Source organism: Phyllostomus hastatus, unplaced genomic scaffold (genome assembly GCF_019186645.2).
Source record: "Phyllostomus hastatus isolate PE091 unplaced genomic scaffold, TTU_PhHast_1.1 phas_scaffold_182, whole genome shotgun sequence".
NCBI classification, from domain to species: domain Eukaryota; kingdom Metazoa; phylum Chordata; class Mammalia; order Chiroptera; family Phyllostomidae; genus Phyllostomus; species Phyllostomus hastatus.
In genome coordinates, this window is record NW_025334013.1 from 15,328,033 (window position 1) to 15,354,696 (window position 26,664).

The window sequence follows — 26,664 nt, forward strand, 5'->3', positions numbered from 1 at the left end:
CCCGAGGAAAGGGAGAGCTGGTGTGGGTGAGGGACAGAGAAGACCAGGGCATTTCCTGCTGGCAAAGGAGCCTGGGAAACGCAGCCCGAAGACACAAGTCCCTGCAACACAGAGAGGGCATGTATTCGAGGCAGGAGGCGGCAGTCTGTGAGCGCCTCTGGACCTGGGGAGCTCACTCTGCAACTCGAGAGGGGGGAGCAGCAGCCTGTTCTCACTGCCGGCTGAGCACCAGCGTGGGCTCAGAATAAGGAAGAACGTTGGTTTCCCTGGGACTCCCGACCCAGGGGTTCGTCTTTGGAGCACGAGCCCTGTGAGTAGGACGGTTGGTTGCGACATGCCTCCGGGCTCTGCTCCCGCTGTCACATCCCCAGGAATGCCCTTCCCGCCCCCCCCATCGTGCACATCGCGCAGCTAACCTTTACCCGTTGTCTGATGCGATGCAGCTCTTCCAGGAAGCCCTCGGGCATCCCTGCTCGGGGCGACAGTACCCGGTGCCCTTCCGCAGCACCTGGTGCTTCCCTCTCTGTGTAGCACAAACCACGTCACATGGAACGTGAATTTCCCTGTTGGTTCCACTGATTTTTCGGGGGTGTGGAGGATGGTGGACTTGACTTTGTCTTCCCAGTGCTGGAGCCACCTTACAGGGATGTTCCCCGAGGCCCCTACTGTGTGCCTGACAGACATCATCTGATTTAATCCTTCCCACGACCCTGAAAGTAGGTTTTTACTGTCCCTGTTTCTCAGCAGGGGAATCTGAGGTTCAAAGAGGAGAGTAGTCAAGGTCCTGGGGCTGGTGGGGGGCAGAGCTGGGCCTCTGGCTGTGGAAGACCCTGTCCTTAGCCCGGGGGCCACGTGGTCCGGCCACAGGACAGCTGCACGTCCGGCGGGGGGTGGGGCCGCAGGAGGGGCCTCTCCGGAGCGCTTTCAGTTCGGCTTCGGGTGCCCCTCCCTGACCCTCTGCCTGAGCCTCCACGTCAGCCCTTTACAGACGAAGAGGCTGTTCCCATGGCCACTTCTCCATTCCGGAACGACCAGGAGGCCAGGCTGGGACAGCAGGTCTGACCACGGACCGACAGATGTTCCCAAGAGTGGAAGTGGGGTTTCGGCCTCGATGCGTGTTTTCGCGGTTCCCTTTTCACTTTTTCCCTCGGGCGGCGGGTCCAGTCCGGGTCTTGCCGCCCTGGTGTGTTTCGTGTCCGTTGCCCACAACCTTCAGACTGCTCCTGACAACGTCTTCCGCGAGCAGAGCACTTTCCCGTTTGCAGGACGTTTTCACCAGCTCAGTGGGCTTTCCCAGCAAACCTGGGGCTTGGGGCCATTGGGCAGAGGGACACTCAGAGAGTCTGGCAGCAACAGCGACAATGTGCAGCCACTTCTGTTGAGCTCTCAGTGTGCTCTGCTTCTATTGTGACGGCAACTGCACATCATGCCTCCCGCAGTCTTCCGGGCAGCTACATGAGGCCAACAGTATTATGATTATCCCTACTTCAGAGGTAGAGCAAAGGAAGCTCAGAGAGGGTAACCGACTTGCCCAAGGTCACACAGCAGCAAATCCAGACCTAGAATCATCTGTTGATTTCATCTGTTGATTCTTGCTTCAGTGATCTAAGCAACTCTTGAGAATAGTCATAACCGCCCCCCCCAAATTACTATATTCCAATAAATCCACAACACCATTGAATATGGACATGCCACTGTCTTATAAGCCACTGGAAATAAAAGTGCTGTCAAATAAACTAAGACAATACTTTCTTACCACTTAGAATTTTTTTTTTAAAGATTTTATCTATTTATTTTTAGAGAGGGAAGGGAGGGTGAAAGAGAGAGAGAGAGAAACATCAATGTGCGGTTGCTGGGGGCCGTGGCCTGCAACTCAGGCATGTGCCCTGACTGGGAATCGAACCTGCGATGCTTTGGTTCGCAGCCCGTGCTCAACCCACTGAGCTACGCCAGCCAGGGCAAGAATTTTTTTATTAATAAAAGAGCTCTTTTATTTAACTAAGATACCTATCATATATATATATATATATATATATATATATATATATGTATTTATATATCACTCTTGTGCATACATAAAAGGAATATTTATATGAAATAAAATATAATCTATATGAAAATAACCTTTACATGTAGAATCCTGCTTTGACTCAGTGTGCTCATGCTTTTTCCAGTCTTGTCTTCTGGGCCCGCAAGTGTCGGCCACTCAGACTCCTCTCTCTCTGTTTTCAGAAACAGCCAGCTCAAGCTGACATGTAACGCAGCGCACACATCTTAGTACCTCTGATGAGTCTTCATCCATGTCCGTGCCCCTCTGTGATCTGTGGCGTGCTGATTGTTAAACATTCAGGAGTTCTGCAAACCATCTTTAAACTGCCAGTCACCCCAAATCAGCCCGTCTGGGAAGACTGACACCATGGGAATCGGCAAACGCTACGATATGGAGCTTTTTGTCCCTTTCCATGGCACACCCCTGGCTCTAACCAGGGCTATGTCCAACTCCCCCAGAAGCTCCTTTGTGCCCTCCCCTCGCCCTCTGCACCATGGGGATCGCTCTGAAGCCCACTTCCGAGAAGAATGCAGAGCGGGGCCGGGAGCCAGGGCGCTGGGCCCTGACCCGGCTGTGCCAGCGTGCGGGGCCCCTGCTCTGACCCCCTCGGGAGGAATGCTGCCGAACACGTCTGCTTCCCCAACTCCCCACCCTGCGCCCACAGCCGTGGCTCCTCTCAGCTAGAAGAACACTCCTCTATTGTCTCCAGGATTCTCTTCCGAGCCGCAGAACCCACACCACACCACAGCGACGCTTGGCCTGAGCCGGAGACGACAGCTGCATCCAGAGGCTCCTGCTGGCCAGCGGCCGTGGTACAGACACACCCCAGTTTCAGAGATGTTAGAGTGAAAATGGTAGCTCTTAGAGTCTCCGGGATGCAGCGCCTTGCTGCCCTCTTGAACACCTTCCCTTGCTGAATGGTTTCCTCAGCGAAGCAGTGTGTCTTGATGGTTAAGTCCCTGGGCCTGGTCCCCCACAGCCAGCAGTCTCACAGGCCAGCTTGTTCCCACACAGGTGACGTCCTGCTCATATTTCTGGGGTCAGCCAGGTGCCACTACCCCTGGACCCGACCTGGAAAGAGGACCAGGACGCGGTGGCAAACCCCTGGTCCTCGGGCGGCTTCAGGACAGTCCTTCTGGGTGCCCACCAAGCCTGGACCTGTGCCCTCTGGGGACTGATGGTTCAGGTTGTTCTTATGGGGTCACACCTTGGACACACCCCTGGAACACTGTTTCAGGGTCAGGGTCACTTTCCCAACCTGGCTGTGACCTTGTTGTGCAACTGGGTTTTAATCACTTTTGTGTTCCCTTAAAGCCCAGCAGAGCCCTGGCCTGGAGCAAGTGCCCAGAAGGCAGGTGAATGAAGGAGCCCACCACAGACCCCCTGCCCTGACAAAGATGCTTCTCTGTAACACTGACAACAGCAATGAGATGACGTGCAAAGTGGCTCCCCGTAAGCTCTGAGGGCCTCACTGGGAGTGTGTTACACGGCTCCTTTGGAAACCTGGGGCCCGCCCCTCCCCTTCCTTCTGTGACTTTGTTTAGGCTGCCTCCCCACCACAACCCTGCCTGCCAGGGCCCAGGCCTGGGTCTGGGGAGGGGCAGGGAGTGGCAGGGAGTGCCAGGGAGGATGGGGCTGGGACCTGCTCCAGGGCTGGGAAAGGGGTGGAAGGAAGCGGGGTCCCCAGTGAAATGGATCCAGAGCTCCAGAGCGGCAGGTTCAGATAACACCCCAGAGCGGCTAGGGAGATGGCAGCGAGTGTGCTGGGAGGGAAGGGAGAGGGAGGGGAGAAGAGGGGTGGCAAGGGGAGGGAACGGGAGGGCGGGAGCGCAGGTGTCTGGAATGGGCCTCACCCAACCTGTGCTTCAGAGGGCGTGGGAATTCGGAGGAAAGTGTGCTGGCTCCCCACCAGGGAAGAGTCTTTAGCCTGGACCAGGATCCCCGGGCGCAAGTCCCACCCCTACCACCTCCAGTCCTGAAGACTCCATGACTGCTTCCTCTGGGCCTCAGTTTCCCCAACTGAAAAGCCAAGATAATAACGCTGGTCCAGCAAACCTCCCAGTTCCGGATGTGGGAATAATGAAACTGTGCTCAGGCGATGCTGAGGCCTTGATGGGGGCCAGACACAGAGCACGTCACGTGACCTCATCCAGTGGTTCTCAGAGTGGGGTCCAGCAGGGCCTGACCCTTCGGGAATTTGTTGGCAATGCCAATTCCTGGGCTCCTGCTAAATGGGAGACCCTGGCTGGGCATGTGGCCAGCTGCTTGAATTCTAACAAGCTCTCTTGGAGACTCGGCTGAAACCTAGAATTTGAGGATCACGGTGTTACTCTGAGGCACGTCCCGTTACCATGGAGAGTAAATGCCTCCATCACGCCAGTGGGTTCCTGTCTCTCCAGACCTGAAAGCAGGTTTCTTAAAAAAAGATACGATTTGTATACCTCACAATAAGCCCTTTTACAAAATATACAATTCCGTGGTTTTTAGTATATTCACAAGGTTATGCAACCATAACAACTAATTCCAGAATATTCTCATTGCCCCTCCCTCCAAATCATACTTTCCAGCAGTCACTCCGCTTCCCCCTACCCCCAGCCCTTGTCAATCACTAACCTGCTTTCTGTCCTTACGTATTTGTTCATTCTGGACATTTCGTATAAATGGATTCATAGAATATGCAGCCTGTTGTTTCATTTAGCCTAACGCTTTCGAGGTTCATCTGTGTTGTGGCACAAGTCAGTACTTCATGCACTTTTGTCGCAGAAGAGCCGTCTGCTGTATGGATGCACCCCATGTTCTTTACCCCTTCACCCACTGGTGGACATTTGGGTTGCTTCTTCTACCTTTGGGCTGTTGTGAATAGTGCTGCTATAAATATTTGTGAATAGTTACTTGCTTGAATACCTATTTCCTTTTCTTTTTTAAAAAACATTTTATTTATCTATTTTTAGAAAGGGGGGAAGGGAAGGAGAAAGAGAGGGAGAGAAACATCGATGTGTGGTTGCCTGTTGCACGTCTTCTACTGGGGAGCTGGCCTGCAACCCAGGTTTGTGCCCTGACTGGGAATCGAACCAGTGACCCTTCGGTTTGCAGGCAAGCACTCAGTCCACTGAGCCTCAACAGCCAGGGCTGAATACCTACTTCCTTTCTTCTGGGCATACATCTAGGAGCAGAACTGCTGGGTCATGTGGTCACTTTGTGTATAACTTTTTGAGGAGCTTCCAGGCTGTTTTCCAAAGGGGCTGCACCATTTCATGGTGGGAACCGCCATGCCTGGTATCAGAAGCTGTAACCCCCGCCAAGGCTAAGGCTGAGGGAATGACCTTGGACCGTAAGCCACCAAGGAGACAGGCTTATCTCCCTGGCAGGAGCGCTGCTTCTGTTTCATTCATAACTGGCCCCCAATGCTTGGTCAGTTAGCCAATGATGGGTAAGATTCCCTAAGGGGGGAACAATCTAAGACAGGCACAATCACGTGGGAGGCCCCCAAGGAAGGACTTTGGGGGCTACCACAAAAGGGGGTGATGGACCCTCACCCCTCGGCTTTCACATAGCCTGGGTCCTCATTGTCTGGGAGAAAATCTCCTTATCTCTTGGTTGCCTTACTTCCCTTGCTCCACCTAAGCCTGAAACAATGACAGGGTGGTGCAGCTCTGTGCTGGAAAGGGCGGGTTCCCCAGGTGATCAGGCCTAAGGAAGAGTATGTAAAATCCTGTGAAACCTGCTTTGTTTAGAATGCTCTCAGTTGAATGATAAGGGTCCAGGGAAGAAGTGAGTTTGTTCCTCAAAGTTTTTTATAGCTCTTTGACCCTGACTCAAAATAGGCCCTCAGACTTCCTTGTTACCTATTGTTTGATCCTTACTTCCTAGCAATGAGTAATGAGCTCTACCTGAATTCTTATGCAAATGAAACCAAAAAAAGCCTCTATGGCGAGGGAACGGGGCGCTCTCCCCACCAGAGAGAGTGGCCATTCCGTTCCTACTTCCCCACAGGACCTGGTTGTCTCTGTGTATGTTTTTCTGGTGTGTCGACAAGCCATCCGCAGTGTTCCGCAGTCAATTTCACATATTCGCAAGCCAGGTATGAGGCTTCTGATTTCTTCATTTCCACCAACACTTGCTATTTTCTTTTTTTCTTTAATTCTAGCCATTCTAGTGGAAGTGAGGTGGTTTCCCGTTACAGTTGTGATCTGCACTTCCCCAGTGATTAGTATTGTCCAGCATCTTTTCATGTGCAACAGTCCCAGGAGGCCTCTCCCTTTGCTACCACAGTGGCTTTGCATGCACACACACATGTATACACATGCGCACACACATGTATACACACTCGCGCACACAGCCACTTTCATAACTTGTCTGGAGAAATGTTCATTTAAGTCCTTTGCCCATTTTTGCATCAGGGTGTTATCTAATTGTCGCTGAGTTTTAGGAATTCTCTACACATTCTGGAATTCCTCATCAGATATGAAATTCGCAAATATTTTTTTTCAGTCTGCAGATAGTCTTTTTGCTTGGTCAATAGTGTTTGTTGACGCTCTAATTTTTTTTTATTTTGATGAAGTCCAATTTACCTATTTTTTTGTTGTTGATTGTGCTTTGATGTCACATTTAAGAATTTTTTGTTGCCAGATTCAAGGTCATGAAGATTTAACTCCTATGCTATCTTCTGGGAGTCTTACGGCTCTAGACCCTTGCTGCAGTTTGAGCTGATTTTTCTGTACGATGTGAGGTAGGGGTCCAACCTCATTCTTTTGCATGTGGTATGTCAAGTTGTTGAAGAGACTAGAAAGAGGCAATGTTTTAAAGAAAAATGTTGAGGAAAACACGAGTTTGCTGATACGGGCCAGATAAGGCAAGAAGTGAGAAGATGGTACTTGAGTGAGCGAAGCTGGGGAGACACCATTTCTAGTGAATCCTTGCTCTTTGAGGGTTTCCTCTGGCCTGGGAGACGCTCAGTTCAATAAAAGGTAACAGAACGGAGGTGATAGGGCTGCCGGTGTCCCCCCCAGAGGGACAACTCGGCAAGACCCCCCCTGCTCTCCCTCCATCTGCATTCATGAGCAAGGGGCCTCCGGGAGCAAAGGGCAGAGACCCCTCCCTCGACTAGTCACCTGGTGCCCGGCTGCTCCCTCCTTGTCCCCCACCTGGGCCTTGGCCCAGCTGCCAAGCCCGACGCCTCTACCATCTGGCCAGATGCGGCTCCAAAAACCACCTCGGGAGCATTGGGGTAGGTTCCCCAGCCTTACCTACTGGCACTGCCTGGACCCAGCTTCCCGTTGAGGGGAGAGGCAGCTCCTCGCCCCCTGGAAGGTAGTGCAAGTGCGTGGTTTTTCCTTCTCTCATTTTGGAACGTAAGAATCTTCCTGAGTCCCTCCGGCCGCATGATGACGTGCAGGCCAGTCGGCCTCCCTGGCAGAGCTCAGCGGCTCCCTGTGCTGTCTCTGTTACCTGTCACCTAGGTGGTCCAGGGATATTCATTTCCTGGAGCTGCCATAAAAATGCGCCACACACCGGGCCACTTAAAACAGCAGAAATGTATTCTCTCATAGTTTTGAAGGCTGGAAATTTGAAATCAAAGTGTTGGAAGAGCTGGTTCCTTTGGAGGCTGTGAAGGAGAATCTGTCCCAGGCCTCCCTTCTGGCTTCTGGCGGCCACTGGCAGTCGTGGTGTCCCCTGACCTGTAGGTACATCACTCCAGTCTCTGCCTTTTTCTTCGTCTGACCCCTTCTTCCCGTGGCTTCATGAACTCTGCGTCTCCTCTCCTCGCACAAGGACGCCAGGCTCATCGTACTAAAAGCCCGCCCTACCCCAGCATGACCTCATCTTACCTGAGTTGCATCGGCGGTGGCCCTATACACAAGTAAGGTGACACTGGGAAGGACAGGAATTTCAGAGGGGACACTCTGCCACCCAGGGCAGCAGGAAGCATGGAGGGCGTACCTGGGGAGGAAGCTGGAGCTGACACCCATTTCTGCGAGCCCCTCCTTTGCTCCTAACAACCTGCACCTGTGACTGTCTTTGGAGGCCTCCCCTCGAGCTCCCAGAGCTACTTTGCACCCATGCACACAGCAGCCAGAAGTGCCTGGGCGTTTGGGTTCCCTGGGGCCACCTTCACATGATAATGACCGGCCAGCGTGCGTGCAGGAGTATGAGAGCCCAGAGCACTGAGGGGTCTCCCACGCATCGGGCAGGCCTCCCCCAACCTTAGCCCCTAAGATCGTCTAATCCTGTTTTCCACGCTGCTGACCGACCAGCCGGGAGTTAATGCTGGTGTGTCGCGCTCCTTCCACCACATGAAGGGATGACCACACCTTTTGTTCACCATCCTGTGTGCCAGCCCGTGAACTGGACCTGTGTCCTTTACCCTCTGACAGCTGACCATTCGGGACTGTGACCGAGAGGCTACACGTGTGTTGCTGAGGGATGGGCATCGAGGCAACAGAAGTAGGTGACAGGGGGACCTGGCACCTCTTCGTGGGACCTACTTGAATTCCCGGGACTTGCCCTGTCCCGATTCCAAACGCATCACTTCCATCTGTGACGGCTGCTGTAGCGCCCCCCACTCCTCCAAGACACCCCGCTGGCTCTGATAATACACAGCCACGATGGAAGCTCAGGCAGTATGGCTGCTTGGTGCCGCGTGGGCAGGCGCTGTCTCTGTTACGATCCAGGTACACGTTGAGGTTGTTTTTCAAAGGGGGGATAGTTCTTTGCTGCAGAAAATCCCAGAAGTCTTCGCTAGCACTCTCCCACCGGGGGTTGCCGAAGACTCCGCCCAGTATTCCTGGCTGTCTGTCTTCTGGGTCACGTGGCTTAAAGAGCAGGGAAGCGCGCCGCAAAGCTCGGACCTCTTTCTTTGTCTCAAAACTGGTAGCGCTGTGCGGCAGTGTGGGTGAAGGCGTGGAGAAACTGGAACCCTCGTGCACTGAGCGTGGGAGTGTCAGTGGTCCAGCCACCGTGGAAAAGAGTGTGGCGGCACCTCGAAAATTAAAAATAGAAATAGCGTATAACTCAGCAATTCCACTTCGGGGTATATAACCCAAAAGAATGGAAAACGAGGTTCTGAAGAGACACTTTTACACCCATGTTTATAGTAATGTTACTTAAAATAGATGGGTAAGCCCTGGCTGGTGTGGCTCAGTGGATGGAGTGCCGGTCTGCGAACCAGAGGGTTGCCAGTTCGACTCCCAGCCTAGAGCCAGGTCTCCAGTGAAGGGGTGCTAGAGAGGCAACCACAAATTGATGCTTCTCTCCCTCTTTCTCTCTCCCTTCCTCTCTCTCTGAAAATAAATAAATACAAAATAAAATAAAATAGGATAAGCAAAATGTTGTATATCTGTACAATGACATGTTCTTCAGCCTTAGAACACGAGGAGATCCTGTCACATGCCACAGCACGGGTGAACCTTGAGGGCATTATGTTACATGAAATCAACCCGTCACAAAAGACAGTGCTGTCTGATTCCACCGTATGAGACAGAGTCGTCATCGTCACCGTCACCAAACAGAATACAGCACGGCGGTTGCCGGGGCACGGGAGAGGGGAGGGGGGTTCCTGTCCCGTGAGCTCAGAGGCCCAGCCGTGTAAGATGTGACGGCACGGATGGTGGTGGTCACATCACCGCGTGAATGCATTTAACACCCCTGAACCGCGCACTTGGTTGGTGAGGATGGTGAGTTTCCTGTTGTGTGAGTTTTCATTGTGTATTTTAACACAATGAAAAACCGACAGCTTTATGATCTCCCAATAAACAGGTTGGAAGAGTATCCCCAAGTGTGGCATGTGCCACTCCAAAGCTCAGAGAGGCCCAAGGGCGTGGCTTAGAACAACAGAGGTGCGTTCTCCCCCAGCGCTGGGGGTCAGAAGTCCGACATCAAGATGCTGGCTCTGGACTCTGCCTCTGCGGTCACTTCGTATCCTCTTCTTCCTGCGTGTCTCTTATACGGACATTTGTCATTAGATCTGGGACCTGCTTGGGTCATCCCCATCTTGAGAGCTCAAACCTAATCACGTCTGTCAAGACCCATTTTCCAAATCAGGCGAAATTCACAGGTTTCAGAGATTAGAACACGGGCATTTTATTTGGGGGGTGGATACATGTTTTTGTCACTTGCAGCAACTCACCTTTTTTTATCTTAGAGGCGATGGCCCGGTGTGGGGGTCATTTTCCAGCAGCATCTACCACAGTGGCCTTGATCAGCCCGACACCCCACAGACATGGCCCAGGTCCACCACGTGGACACTGTGTGAGTGCTGGCCGCCAACAGCTCGCGTCTGCCCCTTCTCTGGAGCACTGATCTCTGCCCAACAGCAGGGATCTTACCTGGGAGGCCACACCCCTGCAGGGGGCCGGCCAACCACTCCGTCTGGCTGCCTGCCCTGGGGTGACTGCCCGGGGGGCAATTCATGGTGAAATTCATGCCCCAGAGGCCCTGTGAGGCCAGCGAGAGGCCAGCCCCCAGCCCGAAGACCCCGTGGGTCAGCTCTCTTCCCTGCTGCGCCCCACTCTCTGAGGGCCCACCCCGCACCCGCAGCGTCCCTGGCAGTGATCCTACGAGCGGGAACAGTGAGCAGAGCCCCCTGGGCAGGGCCGGGAAGGTGCTCACTGCCCCCACCAGGGACGGGCACGCTGCTCCGTCTCCTCTCTGCTGGTGGGCATCGCGAAGAAAATCTTTGCCAAACCAGTGGCAGCGCCCCAAATTCTGGATGCCCTGCTGACCTGCCCCAGGTAAGGACCCCACGTCCAGCGCAGTGGCTGAGACCGGGCCGTCCTGGCTGCACGGGCAGTCTGCGGTCCCCTCGGAGAGGGACGGCTCTGACCACCTTACCTAACGTCACCCGCCACCCCCGGGCTTCCTCCGTCGCATCCTCCCGTCTCATCGTCCGCAGCCCTGACTATTGTCTGGACTCGTGTCGCACCTGCCTTTGTTCGTTCGTCTGTGGCCTCCGTCCCACGGGCGGCGTTGACCGATGCACGGCTGCGTCCCAAGCACCCGGCACGGCAGGAGGTGCTTCACCAGCGCATGGCGAACGAGTGAGAGAGCAGGCCCACGTCCCTCCACGGGAAGCGGACGGAAAGGAAGAAGGGATTTTCCGTGGAGACTCGAAAGCGGAGGCCATTTCTGAGGGTCACTGGGTGGGCCAAGGCAGGTCGGGTGGTGAAATCCCCTCGGCCTGTACCAGCCCCTCCCCGGCCGGTCTTTCTGTTGGGTCTGGCGCAGACCTCAAGGAAACATAACATTTTTAATAAAACCTCAGAGTCAATAAAGCCGAATGGTCTCGAGTGACCCTCCTGCAGGCCCCGGCTGTTGACTTTAGAAGTCAAGAGGTTGGGGTGTTGCCCAGCGCCCGTGTAGTTCAGGGAGATATAAGCTGGAAGGGCCTGGCCCGTTTTACATGAAAAAAAAAAAAGAAAAAAAAGAAAAAAACACAAAGCAAAACAAAACTCACTGGGTCCTGGAAAGATTCCACCGCCAGCCAGAATCAAAGGTCCATTCAGAGCGACAGAACTCTTCACATTCACTGCTAATGAAAACCAAATTTCGCGTCCCTCCGAGCATTTCCAGGGGCTGCAACTGGAAGGGCTGCCGCGCAGCTCCCGGCCGCCCCTGCCGCCGCCGAGAGGGCCCCATGGTGTTAAAATAGTTTTATGATAATATGGGCCTCGTATTTTTCTAATTTCAGGCGTCGGTGATTTAGGACTGAGTTGTTTCCATGGAAAAAGAAATGGAACTTGTGCGAGATGAGGGGAAAGGCTGCTGCCTCGGCCGATTCTCCCACCGTGCTCGGACCCAGGCGGAGAGGGCCGGGATGCCCAGAGGCCGGGGCGATGCACGCAGGGGGTCCCCTTGAGTGGGGCAGCACGGGTGGGGGTCACCGCAGGGTCCAGAGACGGTGAGCTCTGTATTTGGACTTCAAAAGTTGTGGAATCTTAGCATCCCAACTCCGAGAGGCAGACACAGTCACTCTCAGAAGCAGAGAAAGGGCTGTAAAGACTGTGTCCTTTCTGCTTCCGCTTAAAAAAAAAGAGGCATTTTCTCATTTCTCTTTCCTTTCTTCTTCCCCTTGGTGATCAGTTTTTGTAGCAAGTATAAGTCGTGCTGCACAGACTGAGGGGTGCAGGAAACATCACCTTGATCCTGTTTTGTGACGTTAATTTAACTCTTCCTTTGGGTCTCCAATAACCTTCAGCTGATGGGAAACTTAAATTGGACCTTTTCAGGTATTGCTCTGCCCTTGTTAGGATGGAGAGGGGAGTCTGTCCTGATTCCTCAGTTTTCTCATCTGTAAAACAGGGGTAATGGTGGTACATACCTTAACAGGCTGAGCTAAAAATGGTAAAATATTCCTACAGTGCCTGGCATGCAGCGTTTGTTGTTGTTATTCTAAAGACAAATGTACAGAGAAGGCACTGAACCCACCATGGGCTTATCAGGGAAGTCTACCTAGAAGAGGTGACACATCAGCTAATGTCAAATGAGTTGGTCCAAGCACGCTCTTGAGCTCTTCTGCTTGGATATTTATTGAGGTGTAGAAGTTAAATATACTATACCTTTAACAAATGTGCTCAATTTAGAAAACTTGGAAAACACAAAAAATAGCCCTGGCTAGTGTGATTCAATAGATTGAGTGCCGGCCTGTGAACCAAAGGGTCGCCAGTTTGATTCCCAGTCAGGGTACATGCCTGAGTTGCAGGCCAGGTCCCCAGTAGGGGGCGTGCGAGAGGCAACCACACACTGATGTTTCTCTCCCTCTCTCCCTCCCTTCTCTCTCTAAAAAGAAATAAATAAAATCTTTTTTTAAAAAAAACACCCAAAACATAAAAGACAAAACAACTATAACCCTATCTTTCAGGTGATTTCATTCTACATTACTTTTATTTTATTTTAAAATTACCTTAATTGACATACTGTGTATGCATTGCATATCTGGCTAGAAAAATGTTTATTCCTATGAAAGCATTTACATATTTATAGAAAATAAAGATCTGAATGGGAAGAAAAATGCTGAAATATTAACAATGGTTATCTTTGAAGGGGATTATGAATAATTTTTCTTGTGTTCTTGTTGGCAATCTATAATATCTTTCTCTCCCATAATTATGTATTATTTAGTGTAATTTTTAAATGTGACTTTATCGAATTTTTTTAAAGATTTAATTTATTTATTTTTAGAGAGAAGAGAAGGGAAGGAGAAAGAAAGGGAGAAAAACATCAGTGTGTGGTTGCCTCTCTCATACCCCGTACTGGGGACCTGGTTTGCAACCCAGGCATGTGCCCCGACTGGGAATCGAACCAGCCACCCTCTGGTTTGCAGGCCAGCACTCAGTTCACTGAACCACACCAGCCAGGGCTAAAATGTGATTTTAAAATGTGATACATAGAACTTGGGAACCTCAGACTCAGGGTCTTACAGTCATTGCACCTTTGGGCCACAGATGGAGAGCAGTTGGGTGACTGGACTAGAGTCTGAGCCCTGGACCTTTTAGAAAAGTGGCTGCATGTGGCCCCAGGTGTGGTCAGGCGGTTGTCACGAAGCAGGACATGAAACTTCACTAAAAACCTGGGGGTGGGGGAGTCAGGGAGAGGGCAGGGCTGGTGGTACTGCACAGTTGGCAATGACGGAAACTATTATTACAGAACTGTGTCCGCAGTGGTTCCATCAAATGCCATGACCCCGAGGAACTGAGGGACACTGAAACCTGAGGGTGGGGGCACGGGTCCTTCCTGTCACTTCAGTGCTAAAGATGCCTTGGGGACACTCAGCTCCCCTGCACACCGCTTTGCACAAGCCTCACCCTCCTTCGCCTGGACTATTGCAGCAGCCCGTGGACAGGTCTCAGCACCCCCATGCAACACATGCTCCACACTGCCACGGCACTCCTCTCCCATGAACCCACCAGAACATGCCACAGCACCTCACCTGGGCTCCCCAGTGCCCCCAGGACCAAACCCGAGTCCCTCAGCTTGGCCTCAGCGCCCGTGACCTGGCCCCGCTCACCTCCCCCTCCCATTGCTGTCATTGCACCTCCCCCATGGTCCTCTTAGCTCAGCCACACTCCTGTCCTCCAGGCCGTGTGGTTCCTTCTGCTCAGAGGGCCTTCCTGCTGCCTCTCTGGAATGTCTACTCATCCCTCTGCATTGTCTCACCACTCCCCCAAGCATCCCATGGGGTCACACTGTCTTCCTGTCTCTCTGCCCTATGAGCTCCTCGAGGGCACGGCTGTGACTTGTGTGCCTTTTCTTCTTGCTGCCTGGCACCTGGGGGGTGGGGTGCGGCTTGGTCTATGTTTGGTGAGTGAGGGAATGAACCCTGGCCAAGGCCTTGCAGACACCAGGCCCATAGTGCAGAGTAGGGTGGCGTGGCCCAAACAGCTGCCACCCATTAGGACACCCACGAGGCCACGCTGTTTCCAGCGGTCGGCATGGGCACAAAGGAAGGGTGGCCCCAGAAAGCTGGCTCGAGGGCTGCTCCCCGCCCTTCCGCAAGAGGGCTTCCTATGAGCCGGCTCAGGGCAGGCCCTCTCTGCGGGTGAATATAAATATATAAAACAAACAGCACGCATTTAGCTGCAAAACTAAAAATAGGAAGCCTGGAATCCGGCTCGGGGCTCCTCGAGCCGCCGGACCACACAGTGTGGGTGCGAAGGTTGGGGATACGGCCCCTCACCCGCTTCCAGCTCCCCAGCCCTCATGGGGGGGATTGGGAGTGCTCTGGGTTTCCACAAGGAACAGTTCATTCTTTCACTCTGGCTCCCTCCACCCCCGTCCGTTTGACAGCTCATTTCATTAATGACCCCAAAATGAGCCGACTGCTGAGGCGCATTCCTTGCTCATGTGGTTGAGCAAGGGTGTCTGGTGGGGCTGAGAGCTGGCCCATGGGCCCTGCTGGGGGGACCTGGGTGGCTGCATTTATGGGGTGCAGTCTGGGGCAAGGGAGGAATGAGGCCGGCCAGGGTCTGTGTCCAGCCTGGTCCTGCCCCATGACACTGGGGCCGGCCCAGCCCAGGGACAGCCCTCACAGCCGGCTCCTCAGACCCTCAAAATTTCCTCCTTGGGCACACACCATCCTCTCAGGCCTGCAAAACCCTGCCAGGACTTCCCTTTTTCAGAATAAAAGCCAGAGCCATCCTTGGGTGAGAAGCCTAGCAATGCAGGGTTGCTCCCCGAGGCCAGGGGGGCAGGCCTGCCACTTCACGCCTCAGGAGGTGCCAAGCACAGCCCAGGGCTCAGGAGGTGCCTCTGGGAGCCCCAAGGCCTGCAGCACTCTCCCAGCCCATGGCCAGCCAGTCCTGGGCTGTGGGGGCTGGGGTGGGGGCGCTGGAGAAACTTCCAGCATGGCCCAAGCCAGAGGGACCCCTAGAACCTCTGAAAGTTCTGGGGTCCAAGGGCTCCCGGACTCTGGAACAAGGTGGCCTCCTCACCCTGGACCAGCTGCTTCGTGTCCTAGGCTCCCACTGGTGGCCCAGGGGAGGCGGGAAGGCAGGGCCAGGGCTCCAGGAAGCTGGGGCTGCTGGGCTATAGATGTCAATCTTCCTTTCAGACGGGGCAAACCCCCGTCCCAAAGCAGGGCCTCTAGGGACCATGGGACCTGTGATTCTGCCACACACTGGGAGCACAATAGGTGCCCATGTAAGATTTGAGTAAAAAAGAGGCTCAGAGGGCCAGGGGCTCATTTAGCCACATATTGTAGCTAAAGAAGGGGAGAAAACACTTCTTCCACATCAGGACATTTGCCCCACCCTTCCAGGGGCAGACCTCCTGAGGTTAGGAAGTTCTTCCTAATACCTAACCTGAATTCTGGCTGCAATCGAGGCAGGAGAGGAATGTCCACTCTACCCTCCTGCTGCCACCTGCAGGCCACTGTAGTTACTGCAGTGCGTCCCCCAGCAACCTTCAAACTGTGAGACCCCGGACAAGTCCTGGACTTCCCTGGGCCTCAGTTTTCCCACGAGGAAGCTGGGTGCACTGGTCTGTGCCTGGTGGGGTGAAGGTGATGGAGCTTTGAGTCAGGGGCTCTGGAGCACGCAGTTCCTCCAGCTGTGGCGCCAAAGTGTGGCTGGTGGGGAGGGGCTTGAACTGTGGTCACCCGATAATCCCCATCATCCCTAACCCTACAGCGTGGCCCCAGATAAAGAAACACTTGTAGGGGAGGAGAGTGTCGGCCTGCGGATGCTGCTTCAGGGCCTGCCTGGCTCACCCAGGCAGATGCGACTCACAGTGCGTCCCAGAGGGAAACTCCGCAGCTGTGGCTGGGACCCTGCTCCCCGGAGAACCTGCTACCCCCTCAGGCAGAGAGGGTGCTGGGGATGGGGGTGGGGCTGGGTCGGGCTGGGGAAATGGAACTTCCTGTTGGGTGTTGGGTTTCAGGCAGACCAACCCAACTGAACAGGGCTAAATCTTGGGATTAGTTTTTGAAGTGGGCACTTTCACCCAAGAATAAGGTCTGTTTTATGAAAATTCCCCTCCACAAGATCCAACTAGACAAGCATGGTGGGCCAGGCCTCCTGCCGGGCAGGGTTGGGGCGGGGTGTACTGGCAAGACAGCCCCCCCACACACCCTCTGTCCCCCCCACCAGGCTGCGGTTCTCGCCCGGCCACAAACAACTCCCGGGACGTGCACAGCCAGATGACACTCCTTCTTTGCACCTCAGTCGCTTCTTCTGCAAAACGGGGGAGCTGACATAGCTGCTGCTTTGCAGTGATGACTGCTGCTAACCTGCCGCTGTGCGGGCGAGCGCAGGTCCCCGAGGGACGTGCTCTCGCTGAGGCGGCCTGTGCTCCGCCGGCCTCTCCCTCTCCCCACCTCTGTGCCTGGGGACAAACTGGAAGAGATGCACCATTTCTTCTGTTTACTCGTGAAAAGTCAGAGGCCACCGGTGAGGGGAGAATCGGTGGTGGCACCTTGAAGACCTACCCGCCATTCCTCCGGCGTCCCAGGCGCGGCGGGAGGAGCCTCACCGGCTGCCCTGGCCTGGGTTGGGGTCTGTGGTCATTCCTGACGGAGCCGATGGGGTCAGAGTCACCACAGCGGTGGGCTTAGTCCAGCTCCTGCCCGGAGACCCTGCCCCCTCCTCCGCGGCCACAGCGTGGGGGGGGGGCGTCTCCACCCTCCCGCACCTCCCACGCACACCGCCCTAGAAGCCTGGTATTGGACTGGAATCCTTCAATGTGTTTCAGTTATATTAACAAATAAGTCAAAATTCCATTTTACAGTTAAATATTACAAAGGTATAGATCATTTACTGTCCAGGCAAGTTGTGCATTACAAACAAACACACCAAGCAAATTATAGTGCAAAGCAGTCCCCGCCCTCCCCCACCCGCTTCCCAGCTCCGGGCGGCTCACGAAGCCCTGAGCCTCGCAGGCACCAACACTCAGCATGACAATGTGTCACAATGGACCTGCGCCCACCACCGACGGGCTTGCAGTAGGGTGGTCTCAAACCCCGCGCTTTTTTTTGTGCTTTTCTAACAATCAGTGTGTTTGCCTAGTATAACTTTAAAGTAGCCTTATAAATGAGGACCCATTTCTACAAGCCCAAGGCATCTGCACCCACCATGGGCCTTAAGACAGCACGGCTGCGGTCACTTTGAGTCTGGGGCTGCGGGGAGGGTCCATTTATTTCCTGTCCCTGCCCCTATCGAGGCTCGGATGTCAGGAACGGGCAGAAATCTGGGGTGGGGCTACAAAGTGCTGGGCGCTGGGAACCCGAGGGTGCCTCCCACACAGGCCTGGGCCAGTCCACAACCACAGAGGACATGAATGAAGACGATACAGGACGATGGGTTTGTAGGTGCTTCCTGAGAAGGGGCAGGGAGCCTCCGGGGTGTACGGCGTCAGCGGGACACCCCCGGCAGCTCTTTTGAAGAGATGGAGACAGCTCTTTCCAGTGCGGGCAGGGCGAGAAACTGCAGCAGGAAGGGCTTGGATTATGAATGCGATCACCAGGTGGACTTGCTAACCTGCCGGTCAGTGGGTACCCGGTGTGCACATCTGGCTGCTGGTACAGGTTGGGGGCGGAGCGGCAGGCCCAGTGCAATGGCAGACAACCACGAAGGAGCATTCTGTAGGGGAGATTTCCACATCCAGAGGATGTGGCCGAAATAACTGCTAAAAACCACATGCCGTCTACCCCTCGTAACTTTTGCCCCTTCCTAACATTACCCTTCCTAGAACTGAGGAACTCAGGCTCGGGAATCCATGCAGCCTGAACCCTCAGGCAAGGCGTGTTTCCCCACGTGCAAGCTGAAGGGGCGACGCCTCGCCTCTGAGCACGTGGGGTTGGGGGGAGGGGTGCAGAGCTCTGTCCACTGTTCTGCCGTTACCTGGCCCTGCTCTGCACGTCCGGCACATCCCACCCACCTGCACCAGGGCACGCAGGGTGTTCTCTTGGACACGGGTCTGAGAGCCACACACGTGAGATTCCAGCATCCCACCAGCGTTCCCCTCGGCCCCCCTCGGGGCCAGGTGCTGGGGGATGTGGGGCGGGGGGGAGATGCTGCAAAGGAATGTGACCAGCGAGGAGGCACCCGGGTCCCAACAATGCCACGCTCGGGCGAGGGAAGGACCTTGTTCATTACGATGGGGCTCCACCTATGAAAGGCTGTGGGTTGGAAAATGTTTGCCTGAAGCTTCTTTGTCTAAAACCAGCTTTAAAAACTACTTTTTGTCCAGTACGGCTTTGGGACCATAGAGTGGTCCAAGGTGAGAGGCTGGGAGGCGCGCTGAGGGGGGGTGCAGAGGTGCACAGCTTGGCTGGGCCTGGGTGGGACAGGTATGCTCACGTCAGGCCCCAGCTCTTCCTGCTAGTTCCTGCCTGGTCCCTGTACTCTCTCCAAACATGGCAGCTTTGAGACCAGCATGGGGTGAGGGGGTCCTTGGCCACCCCCCACCCCCCGCCGTGAGAACAGCGGGTGAACGCCTCGGGCTGGTAAAGTGCCTGGAGGCCCGTCTGCTGGTGCCGTTCGGTTGTAGGGAGCTGCTGCCACGCCTAGTCTACGCAGGGGCTTGGGGCCCCGGGGGCAGCTAGGTAGGGGCAGGGGCTTCGTGGGGGCACGGGGTGGGGGTGCCTTCATCCAATCTCTGCCTGTGGTGCTTTTGGAACTCTGGGTGGGTCCTTTCCCCATGTCTACAACGAGGGAACCCCCTCTCAGGGTGGGGTGGACTTTCCAGTTCGGCCTCAGTTTGTGTAAATGAGGAGGAAGGGCTGGGCCCATGGGTGTCTGAGGAAAGTGGGGGTGGGGAGGTCCTTCCAGGGCCCTGTGGTAAGAAGACAAATCATGTGGGCCCTGTGACAACCCCAGGCCTCACTGGTGACAGCGAGGTCACCGGGGGAGGCGGCAAGGAGGATGCTTTGCCCGAGGAAAGTGGGGAGAGATGGCTAAGCCGTGGGCCGGGGCCGCCCCACCGCTCTGTACAAAGCTGTGGCTGGACTGGATGCTCTCCGAGCCATGGCCAGCTCTAGGCCTGTGACTGCCCCGAGCCTCGCAGCTGGGCCGGCCACTCGCTGGGAAGGTTCCTGGGGTCCCCGCTTCCACTGGGAGCAGTCCGCTTTGATCCGGGAGGTCAGTAGGGCCGCCACACGGCCTCGTCCATGCGGCCCGGCGTGCTCAAGGCGGTGGGCGAGTTGCTGTGGCTGCCGTCCGCCTCCACGCCGTCGCTCTGGCCGCCCAGGCTGGGGTTCATGAGGTTGCCGGCGGCCACGGAGGCGGCACTGCTGGTACAGGAGGCCAGCATGCGGGTGGGCGAGCGGTCGCCCCCGCCGCTGCTGCCGGCCACCATGGAGAACTGGTAGGAGCCAGAGGATGCGCCGTAGTAGAGGTGGTAAGGGGACGGGTTGGCCTGGAAGGGCCCGCTCTGGTTCTGCGGGGCCCCGGGGTAGGGCGGCGGGAGGTAGGTGTGGTGGAAGCGGCTGGTGGCCGGCATGCTGGCCACGCTGAGGCTGCTGATGCTCGTGCCCGACGGCGTGGCGCTGTAGGGGAAGGCGGCCGACATGGCCCCCGGGTAATGCATCCTGGGGTCCGGGAAGCGGCTCTCCGTGAGGGTCTGCAGCGCTGGGAAGGAGCGGTCGAACTGGCGGGGATCGGAGAAAGGGTTCAGGTCCGAGGTGCCTGGGGGGTAGCAAGAAGGATGGTCAGTCACAGCTGGATGCCACCCCAGTGGCCTTTTTAAAGAACCACCTCGGTGGACAGGGTCCAGTGCACGGAGACAGGAGGGGGCTGGGCTTTGGTGCTGAGCACACCGTGGAGTATACAAACACTTGAAATCCATGAATCTTGTTAACCAATGTTGCCCCAATAAATTTAATTAAAAGAAATAAAAGAAAGACTGCGGGGTTCTGGTTCACAGGCCGGGGGTAGGGGGATCCCTGGTCCTACATCTGCCTCTGCTCTTACTGCCCCAGCTGCAAGGAGGCGGAGCCGTCCTGACTCTGACACAGCCCTGCCTGGGCAGCGGGAGGGAGCAGGCACCTGGGCCACAGGTGGCCGTGGGGGCCTCCCTGCGCAGATGGAGGAGCGGGGGCCTCTTCTTTACCTTATGGACTGACTCCTCTCCACAACCCAGCAGTGCAGAGGCTGACCAAGGGGGTGAAAGTGGGCCCCACCAGGGCTGGTGGGGGTGCGGGGGGCTGACAGGGACGGGGCAGGCCTGGCCTGGAGCTTCTGCCTCCCTCCCTCCCTCCCGGTGGGGGGGCTGGCAAAAGTGTGGGTGTGAAGGGCGTGTGCCACGGCCTGCAGAAAGGGACTCGGAGCCTGCCCCTGCAGATAGGGACACTGAGGCCAGAGAAAGGTGCGTTTTCCAGATGCTGCAGAAAGGACTCAAACTCCTCGTGAGGGCTCCGCTGTCTGCTCTTTGCCGGGGTGCTGTGCATGCCCGCACCTCTCCTTCCCGGGCCCTGTGTCTCCAGGGCTGCCTTGCACACAGTGATGAGAGGCCACCTTCATTTACCTCAACAGCAACGTGAGACAGCAGCCAGAGGGACTTGGTGGCCTGAGCCCTCCCCTTGTCAGGGTGACACTGAGTGTCCAGCCCAGGTCCTGCCCCAGCTCCCCCAGTGTGGCTCCGCACAGGACTCTAAGAGCCCCTGTCCTCTACTTTTGGATTTATTGACCACCAAAACCTCAGCATTCAAAGGAGCTTTGGGATTGAGTCTAGCTCCCTTGGTAGCAAAACTGAGGCCCAGAGAGGGTAAGGCACTTGCCTAAGGGTCACACAGCACACTGGACCTGGCACCAAATCCTAGGGTTCTAGTTCAGAGCCCTGCTATGGGCCTGACAGGTAGCTGTCCCATCTCTGAGGCAGCACAGCACAAAGGCCAACTGGGGGGGTCCCTGCAGCTGGATACTTATCTTGGGTCTGACACTTCCTAGCTGTGTGTCCTTGGGCAAGTCATTTAACCTCTCTGTGCATCAGTCTTCCCTCATGAAATATGGACACAGGAACGGATCCTAGGAATTACACTAGTTAATTCTTGGAGTGTGCTTAGACTGGGCAGAGAGCAGAGGTCTGTGAGGTCAGTATGGCTGTAGCAGCTGTGATACTTCTTGCTTTGGGTTGCCAGGAGAACCGGGCCCACCCAGGGCCCTGCCAAGATGATCCCCTGACTCTGGGCCTTCCTTGTGCCCCGGCCCAGGGGGCGACTCTGGCAGCAATGAGGACGTGGATAAGCCCCCAGCAGTGGTCCCAGGGGAAAGTCTGTCTGCCCCAACCCCACTGTATCACCCCACCAAAGAGGGGTCAGGGAGACCAGCCTCCGCCCCTGGGAGACTCCGGGTCGGCAATGCCCTCTGTGACTGAGGCTTGTCTGAGAACGGAGAGCTGCGGCTGCCCTTGGTCCTCTTGCCTCCCCAGACCTGCCCCAGGTGCTATGTGACCTCAGGTGAGACTCTCGACTTTTCCAGGCTTTGAGGTCTTCCCGACCCAGCTGGGGGGTGCTTCCTCGGCAGTGGGCGCCAGTCCTGGCTGTGGATCAGAATGCAACGATTCTCCTGGGCTCAAGGTGGGGGGCTGTGGGGAGCAAGGGTCCTCCTGGAATGTCTGGTGTCCTCCCTACCAGGTTCCTTGGCTGCTCAGCGCTGCCTTGAAGCCTCAGGGGCCGGGGGTGGCTGGCTGCCCCTCAGAGCAGCAGGGGAGACGGCCTTGTGGCAGTGCCTAGCACCCCAAACACAGCCAGCATGGGGCTGACTCCTCCACTCCGAGCCCAGGAAGTGCGTGTTGCCCACCCGACAGGAACCCCGTTCTCAAAGCAATGGAACCCCAAAGGGGAGTCCAGGATGAGAGAGCTGGGCCGCACCAGGAAACGCGGGCCAGGCAAGGTGCGTGAGGCCACTGGAGTTCCCATGGGCCACAGGTTCTGAGTGGGCCTGCCCACAGTGCCACTGCCCCCTCGTGCCTCCCTCCCGGGGTGGTGGGGAAGCCTGTGCCCTCAGCACCCCTGAGGCTCCTGCCCCCAGCCCCTCCCAGCCCAGTAGCCCCAGGAAACTGGAGCAGGCCGGCTGTCGAGCCGCCAATCCCAACACTGGAAGGAAATGTTTATTTTCTTCTCCAAATTGCCCCAGCTGCTGCATGGTGGCTGAATGAGGCCTTTGAGCTGTTAGAAGCCCCCATTGTGGGCAGCCGCAGCTGGGGGGGCTAGGGGCTGGGGTATAGAGGGGACGGAGCCTTGCCACTGCTTACCAGTGACCAAAGCCGGGGGTCAAAGCTATTAACAGGCACCAAGAGAAGTGGCGGTGGGTGTCCTGAAGGGATCCCCAGGATGGAGTCTGAAGGCAGAGGCTAGTTCCACCAGAGAGGGAGGGACCGTGACAGGGCGCCAAACCCAGCCTTGCTGATGCCTCTCTGTGGCAGTTATCTCCTTCTTCCCACCTTGCAGATGAGAAAACTAAGGCCCAGAGACGTGAAGTGACTAGCCTAGGAACACACAGCCAGCGCCTGGCAGAAGCAGAATTCCAAGCCCAGTACGTCTGACTACAGAGTTCATCCTCCTTCCCTGGTCCTGCATGTCACTCTTGACCCTTCCTCTCACTCCAAAGGGGACCAGCCTGGGACTGGGAGGCCAGCTCGGCAGCCTGAGGCCCAGTGCTGCGGGTGGTCAGGGAGGGGCTGGGGGTCCTCCCAGGGTGCAGCAGAAGGGGAAGGACTGGGTCAGCCACACCCTCCCCTCCACCCCGGGACTCCCCTACCTCTCCTCCCAGCCCCAGAGAGGAGGCAGGGGCTTTGCCTGCTGCCCGGCTAGACCCTGTCCTCTGGGACTGGACAGAGGGTGGGCGGCCTGTCTCGGGCTCCCTTAGGGTTGAATCCCCAGCCATGTCCACACAACTGGGGGAGGGCAGAGGTGGGCTCTCCCTCCCTGAGAACTGCCACCTGCTGGATTCCGGGACTCTCTGGCTGGGGCCCAATACCCCCTGGGCCCCAGCTCTGCCCATGGCAGGGTGAGGCCTGCAGTGTCAGGCTGCTGTACCTTGACAAATGCAAGCCTGTGGGACTCCGGAGCCCAGAGACGGCTTTGGGGCAGGGGTAGGCATAAGCCCAGAGGACAGAGTACCTCCCACTGTCTCTTAAGGTCAGATCGCAGCCTCAGCCTCCCCCAACCTCCAGCTCAAGGGCTGCCCACCTGCTCAGAGCATCTGGAGCTGCCCCCCCACCCCACCCCTGCACCGCCAAGGCCCAGCTCCTCAGGCCAGAATGAGAGGGACCTTCTCTTTACATTAAGGGCCTATATCAAGTCTGCCACCATCACGGATTTGCCAAGTGGGTTCTAACCAGGCCCTGGGGCACCGAGAAAGAATGACAGCCAGAGCGTGGCATCAGCCAGCCCTCCTGCCCCGGCTCAGGACGGCTGATGAGTGCGCTCTGCCCCAGCCCGGCCCAAGGGCCAGCTGTGCACAGCCTTCTGTGTCCCACCCACTGGCTGACAGGGCCTGGGGAACAGCAAGTATTCATCAGCCAGCCACGTACTGAGCACTTGCTGAGTGCCAGGTGTCCGTCTGCTCTGGAAGGCCTGCCTGAGATCTAGCTTCGACTGCACCTGCTGTACCCATCTAGGCGATGGGGACAGAGACCCCTTCCTGGGCCCCAGCCCAGAGGCCCCAGAGGCGCTCCTCCTCCCTTCTGTTTGGGAGGAGTCTCTGGGCGAGTGGGACCTTTCCCAGGAGACACTGTGTGTCTGCCCAGGGCTGCAGTGTCACTTAACAGTTTACCAAGTTTTTCTGAGTGCAGTACCAGCATCCGCCTGTCACCCCAGCCCTGGGGAGGGGCATTCGCCACCACCATTCGCCACCACCCCACTTTCAGATGAGAAGGCTGAGGCTTGGGGGGTGGGGCGTGTCTTCAGCGGGGACATGTCTGCCACCAGCCCCACGGACAACTCATGCCCCAAGGTAACGGGGGCACTATGAGACGAATGGCCCTCCCCAGGGGAGAGGGAGCGCCTGCAGGACAGGGATCGTGCTGGTTCCCGCAGGTCCTGGGGCCAGGCGTCAGCTCGGCACAGGGTGGGTGTCGGTAAATGTTTGCTGTGAGTGGATGGCGGGCCTCGCCCAGGCCCGGCACCGAGCACCCCTCCGGAAACACCGTAGGAGCAGGTGGGCGAGGCTGCCTCCCTTGTAACACGAGGCCAATGCAGCCAACAACCTCTGGGTGAGCTGTCGGCCTGGAGCACAAGGACCAACCACAGCTGGGTCCGCGCCGCCCTCCCGCCACCCGTGGCCCCTGCCCTGCTGTACCTTGGATGGGAGTCTGGGCCTGGCTGTTGAAGTGGCTTGTGGTGCTGAGTGAGCCGCGGGGGCTGGGCATGCTCGGTGTCACCCGCATGCGCACCCGTTCCAGGTCCCCGAAGCGGTCAGAGAATGCCTTGGTCTGGTCCTCCAGCTTCTGCCGGTGCCCTGCAGAGCACAGGGAGCCCATCAGCAGCTGGTTTCTGAGCGCCTCAGTGGGGCAGAACTGCCTCGCTCCGCAGGGAAGTTCTCCCTGAGGTCTCCCTTAGGCCTTGCAGGGAGAACCTTACACCAACCTCTGTCCTCAGGTTCTCCAGAGACTTTCTGAACAGACTGTAGTCACACATGCTGCCCTGGGCCGCCATCGAGGTCCCACCCCCGCCTTCTTGAGCAGGGACACTCTTTCTCACACCCGAGCCTCCACAGCACACTGTTGGGCAGGAGGGGGCGACTCCAGCAGGCTCCGGTGGGGAATGAGGGCCAGGATCCAGGAGGGCAGCAACCCTCGGCCTCCCAGCACCCCAGGCCCCACCCCTCACCCCTGGGAGGCAGCCCTGCAATGGGCCTGCCGCCTGCCCCCTCCAACAATGAGTCCCCTGGTACCCACAAGCCTTCTCCTCTCTGGGCCAAGGACAGGAGGGGAAAGTCACCAGGAAGCCGAGAAAAGGCCCAGGGCACCTCACTGAGGGGCTGGACTCCGTCTCTGACTGGGAGCTGGGGACAGGGGACCAGTGCCCCTGCCTTGGGACACTGCACCTGGAGAAACCGCCAGCACTTCCCATTGCCCCTCTGCCACGGCCCACACGGGAAGGACCCCAGCCTGCCTCCCGGGCCTAGAGGCGCTGGCGGCACGAGGGCGGCCATGCCCTGGCTTCGTGCAGCTTCGTGAAAGGTAGTAGGCTCACAGGGATACCACACACATACGTACACACGCACGCACACACCGCAGTTCCTAATGAATCATTTCACATTTCACAAGCAACACATGAACATCTGCAAAAATAAAGGCATTACAGGTAAGGCAATGGCCCCTTTGAGCCGCCCAAGGCCCCTTTGAGCCGCCCAAAGCCCCTTCTGGAAGTCCCCACACGCAGTCTTTCCTTCCAGCCTTTTTTTTTTGGTTTCACATGCATGCAAAACACAGAGCAAGCTTCTCATGGAACTTTCTGGATTGGTGTCGGCCCGCCTGTATCATTCTGTCACTTGCTCTTCCAGCAGCACACCCTGGAGCGCTGCCTCAGTTTTCTCATCTATAAAATGGGGAGGGCGAGCCAGCCCCGTGCAAACAACGGTTCCCGCAAGGAGCCTGCGGAGGACCGCCCCGCTCTGCCAGGGGCCACCCCTCACTCCTGCTGGCCACGTCCACTGGAAACTGAGTCTCCTCGGCCGTTCTTCTCCAAGGAGCACTTCGGTTGTTCCCAAGTGTCCCACATTAGCCCCTCACAGGCAAGACCCTCAGGGACACCCTTGTTCACACCTCCGTGTTCCTGGGGATTTCTCCAGGGCAGACGCTGCCCAGCCCACCTTGAAGCCAGCCCGTTCTGCTCCACCCGACCCCGAGGGAGGCGGCCAGGCAGGCCCGGGGCCTTTTCTTCTTTCCATAGGCAAGAGAAACTCTCGAGAGGTGAAGACGCGTGCCCGAGGTCACAGAGCCAGCGAGAGCGAAGGGTTTCCTGGTTCTGGGGTCTCTTGGAAAAGAGGTGTAGGGAGGGGCCAAGGGAGAGGGCAAGGCTGGCGTGAGCCCTCTCCGTGCGGAATTTTCTAGACTGACAGGGAGAGAAGAGAGAAGTAGGTGGGAGGGAAAACAGAACTCCTCACCGGCCTTCCTGGGGCCTTGGAAAGTGCTGACCACCTCCGGGAATGAGGGGCAGGAAGGAATGGGCCTGATTTCTGGTT

General features: G+C 56.6%; 1 protein-coding gene across 1 annotated transcript in view; it reads right to left on the reverse strand.

Annotated features, from left to right (window-relative positions):
* Positions 1-17,220: 17,220 nt before the first annotated feature.
* Positions 17,221-26,664, reverse strand: part of RUNX3 (RUNX family transcription factor 3) — a 61,649-nt gene continuing 52,205 nt past the window's right edge. Inside the window, exons 5-6 of the mRNA XM_045859891.1 lie at positions 24,778-24,936; positions 17,221-20,163 (exon numbers count right to left, since the gene is read on the reverse strand). Of these exons, the coding sequence (XP_045715847.1) occupies positions 19,619-20,163; positions 24,778-24,936 (704 nt within the window). The 3' untranslated portion in view covers positions 17,221-19,618. The remainder of the gene's footprint in view (positions 20,164-24,777; positions 24,937-26,664) is intronic.